This window comes from Rhineura floridana, chromosome 9 (assembly GCF_030035675.1).
Source record: "Rhineura floridana isolate rRhiFlo1 chromosome 9, rRhiFlo1.hap2, whole genome shotgun sequence".
Classification (NCBI taxonomy): Eukaryota; Metazoa; Chordata; class Lepidosauria; order Squamata; family Rhineuridae; genus Rhineura; species Rhineura floridana.
In genome coordinates, this window is record NC_084488.1 from 62,290,951 (window position 1) to 62,303,260 (window position 12,310).

The following is a 12,310-nucleotide window of genomic DNA, read 5'->3' on the forward strand; positions in this document are numbered from 1 at the left end:
TTAAAATACTTGGAAGAAATAAATTACCAGGAACAGATGGCATACTAATAGAATTGCTACAAGCTACTGAGACTGAATCTGTCCAAATTTTGACAAAGTTTGTCAACATATATGGAAAACTAAACAATGGGCCACAGACTGGAAGCATTCAATATACATTCCAGTTCCAAAGAAAGGGGATCCCATGGAGCGCTGTAATTATTGAACTATTGCCTTAATATCCCATGCAAGTAAAGTAATGCTCTACAACAAAGACTCTTACCATATATGGAGCGAGAAATGCCAGATGTCCAAGCTGGATTTAGAAATGGAAGAGGCACCAGAGATTATATCACAAACATACTTTGGATAATGGAACAGAGCACGGAATTTCAGAAGGAAATCACCCTGTGCTTTATAGATTATAGCAAAGCCTGTGTAGATCATGAAAAACTATGGAATGCTTTAAAAGAAATGGGGGAGCCGCAGCATCTGATTGTCCTGATGTGCAACCTGTACTCTGGACAAGAAACTACTGTAAGGACAGAATATGGAGAAACCGATTGGTTCCCAATTGGAAAGGGTGTGAGACAGGGGTGTATTTTATCACCCTATTTCTTTAATCTATAAGCAGAACATATCATACAGAAAGTGAGATTGGACCAAGATGGAGGTGTGAAAACCGGAGGGAGAAATATCAATAATTTAAGATATGCAGACAATACGATACTATTGGCAGAAACCAGTAATTATTTGAAACGAATGCTGATGAAAGTTAAAGCGGAAACCACAAAAGCAGGACTACAGCTGAACGTCAAGAAGACTAAAGTAATGACAACAGAGAGTTATGTAACTTTAAAGTTGACAACAAGGACATTGGACTTGTCAAGGATTATCAATATCTTGGCACAGTCATTAACCAAAATGGAGACAATAGTCAAGAAATCAGAAGGCTTGGACTGGGGAGGGCAGCTATGAGAGAACTAGAAAAGGTCCTCAAATACAAAGGTGTATCACTGAACACTAAAGTCAGGATCATTCAAACCATGGTATTCCTGATCTCTATGTATGGATGTGAAAGCTGAACAGTGAAAAAGGCAGACAAGAGAAGAATCAACTCATTTGAAATGTGGAGTTGGAGGAGAGCTTTGCGCATACCATGGACTGTGAAAAAGACCAATAATTGGGTGTTAGAACAAATTAAGCCAGAACTGTCACTAGAAGCTAAAATGATGAAACTGAGGTTATCCTACTTTGGACAAGTAATGAGAAGACTTGATTCACTTTGTTGTTGTTGTTATGTGCCTTCAAGTCAGTTATGACTTATGGTGACCCTATGAATCAGTGACCTCCAATAGCATCTGTCATGAACCACCCTGTTCTGATCTCCTAAGTTCAGGTCTGTGACTTCCTTTATGGAATCAATCCACCTCTTGTTTGCCTTCCTCTTCTCCCTTCTGTTTTTTCCTGCATTATTGTCTTTTCTAGTGAATCAGTCTGTGGGCCATTGTTTAGTTTTCCATATTTCTTGACAATTTTTTGTCAAAATTTGGACAGATTCAGTCTCAGTAGCTTGTAGCAACTCTACTGGCATGCCAGCTGTTCCTGTTGATTTGTTTCTTCCAAGTATTTTGAGAGCAGCTTTCACTTCACATTCTAAAATTTCTGGTTCTTCATCATACAGTCCCTCCATGAAAGAATCTGTCATCCTTGCATCTCTTTTATAGAGTTCTTCAGTGTATTGCTTCCATCTTTTATTTCATCTCAGTCAGTTAGTGTGTTCCCCTTTTGATTATTCAACATCCCTGCTCTTGGTTTAAATTTCCCTTTCATCTCTCTAATCGTTTGGAATAGGGCTCTTGTTCTTCCCTTTTTGTTGTCCTCTTCTATTTCTGTACAATAACTATTGTAATAGATCTCTTTGTCCCTACAAGAGATGGATTGATTCCATAAAGGAAACCACAGACCTGAACTTACAAGATCTGAACAGGGTGTTTTATAACAGATGTTAGTGGAGGCCACTGATTCATAGGGTCGCCATAAGTCGTAATCGACTTGCAGGCATATAACAAGAACAACAACAGGTTCTGAGAAGACTTCTTCCATGCCTATAAGGACAGTAGCATGATGCTTGACTCAGTATTTAAAGGACACTGAAAAATCAGCCTTTTTTCCTCAGGCAGTTTTCCTTGTATTTATTACTGCTTTGTCCATGATTTCCAATAATTTAAATCCCATGCTTTGTAGCGTTCCTACTTGTTTTCCCATCCCAACTGGCTACAACTTGTTTTGTTTCTGTGATGATAGCAAAAAAAATTCTTCTCTGGCTACAATGATGTCTTGTTCTACAGCTTGTCTCCCTCACCAAGTAAATACTATTCATGATGTATTTATTTATTTATTTTATATATACCACTTCATCTTTTAACAGAAATCTCTTAAGTGATTTACATATCCTAGCAAAAGGGTATGAATATAGTACAGTACAGATTTCGCTTTCAAAATCAAGCAATACTTCTGTTATTACATCTAAGAATTCCACATTTTAAGTAACATAATTAAGCAACAATAAACATCTCTAAACAGTAAATAAAGTAACCAAGAACCAAGGAAACAAATAATATACAAAATATGAAAATACATCAAGATGTAACATTAAAAAAATGCACACTCATTCTTACCTGGAGCAGTACAGACACCCTCTCGCCTTGGGAGATAAAACCCTTCCCCACCAATAGGCACTCAGCCTATGACATGTCAGTATACCTGATGCTCCTCACCTCATAGGAAATGTCCCACTCAGAGAAAAAGAAGTAAAAGCAATCTTAGTTAAAATAATAGTGTTCCAAGGACAAAATAAGTAAAAAAGGGTTGGCCTTCATTGTGCCAATGAAACAGTGACTCTTTGAGGTCAGTCCCCTAGGGCTAGTCAGCCAATGGTGGTCTACGACACTGCAGCATCTTGATAGCTCTATAGATAGGAAATGATGCTTAGCTGCATTGACCATTTCAAATTTATGCATTTAACATTCAGTGGATGATATAACTTGGAAGGTGGGTGAAGACAAAACTTAGCTCTATTCATGGCATTGAAGTAATGGCTTATGGAAATGGAAATGTACTGTCTTCAAGTTGATCCTGACTTATGGCGACCCTATGAATAGGGTTTTCATGGTAAGCGGTATTCAGAGGTGGTTTACCATTGCCTTTCTCTGAGGCTGAGAGGCAGTGACTGGCCCAAAGTCACCCAGTGAGCTTCATGGCTGTGTGGGGATTTGAACCCTGCTCTCCCAGGTTGTAGTCCAGCACCTTAACCACTACAACCATTGCCTTTTAACCTATACAATCATCTTACCAATGTTTGGATTTGTTGCCTTTGTCACCATTTTATTAACTTTGTATTAGCCAGAGTTTTGTATCTCTTAAATTCCATTTGGTCTTGTCACAATTAAAATTATTATGACTTACTGAGAAAAGGCCAGGGTTGTCTGTGGTTCTAATAACATAATTGCTGATTGATAATTGTATCATTGTTATTTTGAAAATGAAACTACAATAATTTCAACTGTTAACATTGCATTAGAAATTAAGTCTTCATGTGAATCTTCTGAACCACAAGGTTCAGCACCCTCTTCACCCTGCAACCATCGATCCAAATGGCTGCTGCTCTTATTGTTCTGCAAGCAACAACTGGGGTCAGTGTCAGCATAGTCCTGACCATACCTTGATCATTCTGAACATGAGCAAGACACTTTAAATTATTATGGTACTGCATTATTACATATAATACTAAATGTTAAAAGACATAATTCCTTCTTATATAATTAAAGCATTATGCTATGCTTTGTTTCAAATTATTGGAACTGAAAATGTTAGAGCTCTTCCACTTAAAAATATTTCAGTCAAAATCACAACTTATACATTTGACTCTTGTTTAAAGGTTTTTTAGTTCTAAGACACTGATTTTTTTTAATGTTACCTATTTTGACAGTGTATGTGTTAGTGATACTACATGGGTGGGCCAATAGCTATTTGATTGGCAGGGACAGTCTGTCGGCATAGTCATTTATAATTCTGCTCTATACTAAGATAGCTTGCACTTCAGTAAGCAGCAGACAGGTCAAGACACTTGGTAGGAGAGATTGAGAAGATTGAGACAAAAGGCAAACAGGCTGTGGCAAGCTGAATACTTAGGATAAAAATCCTCAGTAATACCAGATATCAATTTTGTTAAGCTTTTTAGTAATGCCCTTTTGTTACAAATATTTCTGGACCAAGTAAGAACTGCACAATGTCAAAACCAGGGAAAGCATCTGTAAATCATGGCTTGGTTCCTGTTGATCTTCCAAGTACAAAAGAGCCTTTGCCACACCAAACTGTGATGAAGATATTTAGCATCAGCATCATTGCTCAAGGACTTCCTTTCTGTCGTAGACGGGTAAGTGTTAATATTTTTGTCTCCTTGTATGTGAATGCCTACAGTTGTATACTTTATCTTTAAGTACCAAACATGTGGTATGGCATTTTGGTCCATGAGGAATTGTACATTATTTTCCTTTTTGATTTTCTTGTGGAACCTACATAGTTTGAAATAAGAAATAACATTGTATATGTGCATGTTTTCAGTTTGTTTGACCCTTGTTTCTACAGCACACTTGTAGTTTACATATATTATAAACATGTTTCAAAAATTATACAAATGTTAAACTTTTGTATTAAACTGCCAAAAATAATGCTATTAAGAAAATTTAAGTGTACCTTGATAGTTTGTCTATTATTGAACAATCCTGACCACTCATCAAGTGGGACTAAAGTTATGGAGTCAGTAGCTTTTGAAAAAAAATTATTGTGATTTTAAACATTTTTTTTTACAAATAAAGTTAAAATGTGCTGACCTTCATTCTATTTTTATTTGTATCTAACTTTATGCATGACTACTTACAGGATTATTACATGATGTACTGACAGCACCCAACATACTTGGCAGTATGTTCTGTTAAGTTCTGTAAAATTTCCTTTTAAGTAAATGTAACAACTCTGGTATCTTGTTATTGAAATCTTAGTTTATAATTCTTTAAAGATAATAGGTTTTGTAAGTAGATTTATAATGAGTAAGTGTTCAATGGAAGTATAGTTTTACTCATATCCCTTAAATGCTTTACTTTAAATTATTGTTTCACCAAGTAAATTTTAGTAAATCAGGAGAAGATGTATAATTTTCTAGGAAGTTTGTAAGATGAAATTTTTTAATGCTTTGGGCTTGAGGGGTCAGAATGAGATCTCCATCTCCATGCTAGTGGCTTGAGCCACTTGTCTGTGTGTGCTACAGTTTATTTTAAAGGAGAAGTTGGTAATGTCCAGCAAGCTTCCTGAAAACTTCACATCTATTTCTCTTTAAGTTTTTCTGTGGTAAAACTTATATTTCTCTTGAATAAAAGCCACCTGATAAAGAATGTAGAAGCAAATTTAAGTTCTAGAAATGACATATTTTTAATTTTTCCTAATTTATTTAAATATTGACTTTCTTGATGCCAACTTTCTCCTTGCTTGGACTCAATTATTGTGTGGAATCAAATGTGTACCATAATCCTTGTGAGTAAAAATACTTTTGTTATGAGATCTGACAGTTCATGTCTTACGCATCTCTAGCACTAGTTATATTCAGCTTCTGTTGAGCACATTACTATAAATGGTCACAGAACACAACAGTTAACCAACTGATTCTTCTATTTCTTTGTGGAATTCAGCACTAGTTACCAGTTTCCTATATGAAAAATACTAGATTTATTACAAAAATAATACTGTGAAAAATATTAATAGTATATACATTTGAAAATGTTTCTCTTATCTCAAAATTGAAATATGCACAGCCATGCTGTTTGTTATTCTCAATTAAATGAAATCCAATTTTCAGGCTACAAAATATAAAGAATCATACAATTTTATACATGTGCATTGATGAATACAAATAGTGTTAATCTCAGGAAATATCAATGAATATCTTGCATATAAATGTTAAATTGTACAATGCATATTTGAACAATCACTTTATTTCCACCTTGAAGTTTACAGTAACATATGAATTATTAGTTAATAAGGGCATGCTTTTTTGGGGGGCATGGCATGTTCATCAATTCACTATGATGAAACTGTTTCTAGAATAGGTTTCTTTTTGTGGTTCATGCTTTCTTTTGAGTTTCTACAATAACAGACTTAGCTGTAGTTTATGGTGTCTCCATCAAAATATGCAATCTTATGGACATGATTCAGTGGATTTGGGAAGCAGTAGAGACCATTTCTTACATCACTACACAATGTTTGCTAATATACCACATGCTCAACTCAAAATATCACTAACCTTTCTTGGCTGGCTGTCCTTCTAGATCTTAAACACTGCTGGAATCTTCCCAAAAATGAAAATTGCATTTATTCATTCACTTCTATGAAATTGTACTGAGATGTGTATAGCAATAAAAACAGAATTTAAAGAGTTGTCAGTTTAAATTTGAAAAGTCTTTTCATTATTTATAGGTATAGTTTTAACTCTCAATTCCTGTATCATGAATATAATGAGACTAGAAGGATTAATATGAAAACTATATTGAGATATAGAAGTATCCTACTAATGGAATATATCAGGTAAACCTCAAAAGTATTGTACTAGACTTTGATCACTGATGTGTAATTCTAATGTTTTGACCACTTCAGTGAAATCTTCCTTCTGTTTTCTTAGTTCATAAAATTCTAGGTTTTAGGAGCAATCTAGTCACCTGATCTGCACCTTTTTGTGTGAAGGCATTAACTTTTACCTGTCTAGAATTTAATAAAAGTGACTGCTTAAGCTTCCATTTTATTTGTACCATTATTGGGAACATCAGCCATGATCCCAAGAGCACCTTTAAATGATCAAAGGGTTTGCACATGTGTTAAAAGTATATTTTTCCAACAGAGCTCTATTTTTTCTCTCTCTTTACTTCATCATACTACAACTTCTTTGAGCTATAAAAATATCTTCTAGTTTGACTTTTTCCTTTGAAGCCCAGCTAAATGCATGGAGTTAATTCTTTTATTTATATTCACAGTTGGAAACTGCTCGGGCTGTTGAATATTCTCTAATATAAGAAGCACACACACAATGCAGCATGGTGTTCTTTTTTGAATTGTGTATATGTGTTCTTTTGTCCAGCATCCAGAAACATCCACTGGTTTGTTATATCCTATATAGTAATAGCAAGCTCATTTTCATTGTGAATCCTTATGTAGCCAAAATAGCACCATTCATGCACAAGAGGTGAGGTTTGGAGAAGCCCCAATGTTTGCAGAAGTACCCAGTGAAGACTGAGCATGCTTACTGATTCTTGGAGAGAAAAATTGAGGAAGAGAGAGAATAGAATGGGAGTGTCCTGGAAAAGGCATGGGCCAGGAGCACTTGAGACTCTTTGTTGTAGGCCGTCTTGTTTTCACTTTTTATTTATAAGATTTCTTACCTGCCCATCACAATAAGGCCCCAGGGCAGGTTACAACAATATAATGTGCAATTATAAAAACAAGTAAAATATTGCAGCCAGAACAGAACTATAAAAATCCAGCAAAAGAGGTGGGTCCCACAAAATGGGTAAAGAGGTGCATTTTCAGCATATGGGTGTACAAGGAAAATGATAGATGCAGTCCTGTAGGGAAGGAGTTTCACAATTTCATCATGGCTGGGCCACCATTCCCCCACACTGTTGAGGGTAGTATATAGAATTGAAATATGAACATTTTTGAAATATGCAGACATTCAGTTCTTAAACTGCAGAATCATAAATTAGTTCATACCCAGGCTAGAGATGAACAAATTTGTCACTGGTTCAGTTCATCCAATTTACACATCAGTTTACGGTTAAAAAAAAACAACGCACTGTGCAAAATTTGCATGCATGTTCATGCATATTTCTCCTAATTTACATGTTTTGTATGTAATTTGCCCAGTATAAACATAATATATGTATACAGTTTCCCCTGATATAATGCATTTCTGTATATGTTTTTCCAATATATGCTTTTTTTGTATGTATCTTTTTGTTAGAGAAGTGCAAATTTTGAAGGCCACACCATGTTCTGGTTTGCATATTGGTTCAGAAAGTGCAAATTAGGTGGGTTCATGTTAAAATACAAACTGAACCAATTTGTCTCTCATTCCTACCATAAATGTGTAGTTCCCATGTTTTTGAAGCCTAACAGTTACCTTCTTTTGCTCTGAGATACATAGTTCAGTTCTTATTTCTGAGTGCCATCAAGGGATATTTATCCCAACTATTCTTCAGTTAGAGGACAACCTCTAAGGTAATGACAAAGCGCACATGCTGCTGAGGAAGAAGTAGTCATACCTTTTTTAACATGGCTGTTGTCTGTCTGACAAATAACTAATTGCAAATCACTACAACTCTCTGGCAACTGCCAGTTGTGAATTTGAACCAGGTTTGTTTTTATGTCTCATGAAGAATCTGAGTAGACAGGACAATCTTTACTAATGCTCTCAAATATAACCATTCTATTAAATGTTAATTGTGGACAACATTGTTAGTGTTTCAGTATTGTTTAAATGAATCTGCACTTCTAATTGTTCTGAGATTACAAATGGTACACATTCCCTGAAGCCAAGTTGCTATTAATAGCACTTCCATACGTTTTCTTCTCATGATAATGCCAACAGCTGACAAGAATGCAGGCAGTCTTGACTATTTGCTTTAGTACAGCCGCATTCCATTCATATCTTTCTTATAGCACGTTCTTCAGTAATAGACTCGAGGTTCCACCATTTCTAAGACATGCAACGGTTTCATAATATTGGCAAATATTTGTCTTGGTCTCTCCTCTAGGCTGTGTCTATAACAAATTTCTTGTTGCAATTAATTTCATTTCAAATGTTGATCCTTTGCTTGTCCCATATAATCTTTTATGTGTTTCTTGTGCAAGCTTGCTCCCCTCTTCTTGGATTGCATACTTGGAATGGTTTTTATGTTTATGCTCTGAATATTCAAAATTTCACCCAATATAACATTCATTTTTATGAAGTATATTGAACAAAGGAGGAATCTTGATAAGAGGGCAGAAGCCAATTTCTGGGATGATAATTGAGCCAGGTTTTCCGCTTCTACTTGCAGACAGCAAGGTCTAACAGATTCTAATAGTGAAGGAAAAGAAGGATGAAAGAAAACATGAGGTTCAGTCTGCACCTTACTATGCACAGAGCTTGGATTTCATTAATGTACTGTATGATTTTGCAAGAGGAAGCCAGGAAGTGGAGTGCAAAAATGGCCATTTCCCTTTCATGATTATTGGTAGCAGATTGCTTGTGATACTGCAAGTGCAGACAGCTGTTTCTACTAAGCTGTCTAGCATACAACAAAACAGTAACATAAATAGTCCAGGCAACCTTATTTCTATTTTTTTTAAATTGTATCAATCAACTTTTTTTCTGGCCTGTAAACCTTAAATCTGACTTGCTATATCTGTGATGTGTTTCACGAACAGCATATATAATTGACTTTGCAGGCACACCTACAGTGGAAATACGAGAGTTTTAGAATACTTTCCTTCTCTAACAGCTTGATTTAAATATTTTTTAAAGAAAATCCTCAACCAACCTAAATTTATTAGCTCAGTTGAGAAATTTAACTCTGACGCCAATACAACAGTTCTACAAGTTTCTTCTGTTGTTAAATTCAATCTGTATTGGTCAACATTGTACTTCAAACAGCTCTTAGTTTTTTATATTGTTTTAAGTTGGTGCAAAGCTTTCATTGTGGTGTGATTTCTTTGTCTATATACAAACTGGTGCCAATTGCTGTCAAGTTACATCTTCATGGAAGCTAGGGATTTATTCCAAATTGTGATAATCTTCTTGGTTTTATTTATTTAGACCTATAATTTGCTATTAACACATTGCAACCCCATCTTTTCCTAAGAAATTAAACCAGACCACAAAATACAGGGTTTGTAGAAGACCAAAAGGTGCTGAATAGTGATAAATGATGAACTATAACTTATAGATATTGGCATTAAAAACACACATTTTTTTGAGATCCTTATGTTTGGAGATCACTTGCAGTGAGAAAGTATGTTGTGGCATTGACTACTATTGCTTTAGGTGGAATTAAAATTATATGATGAAATTCTAATATTACTTTATTGTCTTCTATAATGTATATTCACTAATACACAAAAAACCTTGCGGTTTAAGAATGTACCTATAGCCCACAGATATTTCTACCAAACTTTAAAAAGCAAGGAAATTGGGCAGCTATAGTGAATGCACCAGGGGAGCAGGAGACCTGAACTCCTCTCTGAGATATTGTACTGCTCTACAAAGTTGTCAAAATGCAAACACCATTTGGGTTGGTCTTTCACAGTCCAATCCACTTTCTGTGTAGCTTGGAAGAATTTGGTAACGTGCCTCTGAGCATATGGTGAGTGGTGGCAACACCTGCCATCTCCAAAGATGGAGAATTATATTTTTGTATGTTTGTTGGTGTTCTTTCTACTTTGCTTCTTTCCTGTGTTACTAATGTTTCTACAGAGAATCTAAACTAGAAAATTTTATTTCCCTCCTTATTCATCCTAGAAATCTGTGTCAAATGTATTTTTATTAATTTCAAAGCCTTTTTATTGGTCATTGTCATGTGATGGTGAAGACAGCCTTTTGTGTTTTGTATTGGAGGTTATGTTCTATTTCTATTTTGGGTGCATTAACAGTTGAATCTGAAACTGCAGTTTGATGTAAAATCAGACTGATCACAATATGTTGCTACTTCAGCAATGAATCTAGCTGTTGGAAAAAAGAGGATGCATGTTTTCAGCCTGCTATGTTTAAACCACTTTATTTAAGGCAAGGTGTTCACAATCAACTAAAAACATAGAGCACATCTAGGATTTTGCTAGAATATATTTCACCTCCCACTGTTTTATCTTGTGCAAATTGAGACACTTCTGAGGTCCACTGGAGACTATTCTGCAGAAGTCAGTGCCATTATTCCACAATTATGTTTGGAGTTTTTTTAGTATAAATTTTGCAAAGTGTTGCTGTACTTCACATATTCATAGAAACAAAAGCAAAAGAAAATGATTTCCTGTAGAAAACTTCACTAAAATTGCAAAGTAAATCAGACATATTTAAAGTGACCATCTGAACTATATCAACTGTCTTAATAATGTTGCTTCCTCACGGCTAAAACAAGATCAGCACAGGACATATCTTCTTTCTATTATTTGGGCTGATTACAGGTGTTGCCACCACTCACCATATGCTCTGAGGCACATGTTACCAAATTCTTCCAAGCTACACAGCAAGTGGATTGGACTGTGAAAGACCAACCCAAATGGTGTTTGCATTTTGACAAATTTGTAGGGCAGTCCAATATCTCAGAGAGGAGGTCAGGTCTCCTGCTCCCCTGGTGCATTCACTATAGCTGCCCAATTTCCCTGCTTTTTACAGTTTGGTAGAAATATCTGTGGGCTATAGGTACATTCTTAAACCGCAAGGTTTTTTGCCTATTAGTGAATTTCCCTGCTTTTTAATCCGGGAGGTAAGAAATGGGATCCTGTCCAAGTTTGCTGAGAATGGATTGATCATTTGCATGCTTATTGAGTTGTGGGATTTACACACACACACCAGGCAATCATGCTTAGGACAGGTGAAACTGACCACAGGGGATGGGGAAGGGAGAAGGGGGAGAAGGGAGGGGTGGAAAGGCAGAGGGGAGGACTGGGAGGGGAGCAGGCAGGAGGGGGAGGGGAGAAGAAGGACAGATGTGGTTGTTTGCATGTTTATTGAGTTCAGTGGGATTTACTCCCATGCAATCATGCTTAGGATAGGTAAAACTGACGGGGGGAGGGACGGAGGGCTGGAGTGGGCAGGGAAGGCGGAAGAAGGAAGAGGGGAGGAGAAAGGGAGAGGAAAGGTGAAGGAGGGAAAAGGCAGGTCTGATCATTTGTATGATTATTGAGTTGAATTGGATATACTATGCAATCATGATTAGGATAGGTAAAACTGACCAGGCTGAGCCTGGCAACCAAGAGGTCTTCTGTATCTTTCACAGTTGGGCAGGGGGAAGAGACAATTCTACCTTGTGGTTTTTCCCATTACAATGTTGCAAGAACACCTGCACTTGGCTGACTTTCTCTTCTCCTAAAGATACAGGATCAGTCTCAGACCCTGAACCTGGCAACCCTACCTCCCACCCAAATTTGTCCCTGGCCACATCCACACCAGGCCTCTATTACACTTTGGACAATCATTATTTATTTATCTATTTATTTAGTGTATTTATATAGCGCCCCATAGCCGAAG

At 36.2% G+C, this 12,310-nt stretch overlaps 1 protein-coding gene across 3 annotated transcripts in view; it reads left to right on the forward strand.

Annotated features, from left to right (window-relative positions):
* The window catches only part of FBXW7 (F-box and WD repeat domain containing 7), a 208,945-nt gene that overhangs the window by 89,260 nt on the left and 107,375 nt on the right, over window positions 1-12,310 (forward strand). Inside the window, exon 1 of one of the 3 annotated variants that reach the window (XM_061584623.1) lies at window positions 4,095-4,417. The exons of the other annotated variants lie outside the window; for them this stretch is intronic. Within the exon in view, the coding sequence (XP_061440607.1) occupies window positions 4,271-4,417 (147 nt within the window). The 5' untranslated portion in view covers window positions 4,095-4,270. Of the gene's footprint in view, window positions 1-4,094; window positions 4,418-12,310 lie in introns of those variants that run through there. 3 annotated transcript variants of the gene reach the window in all.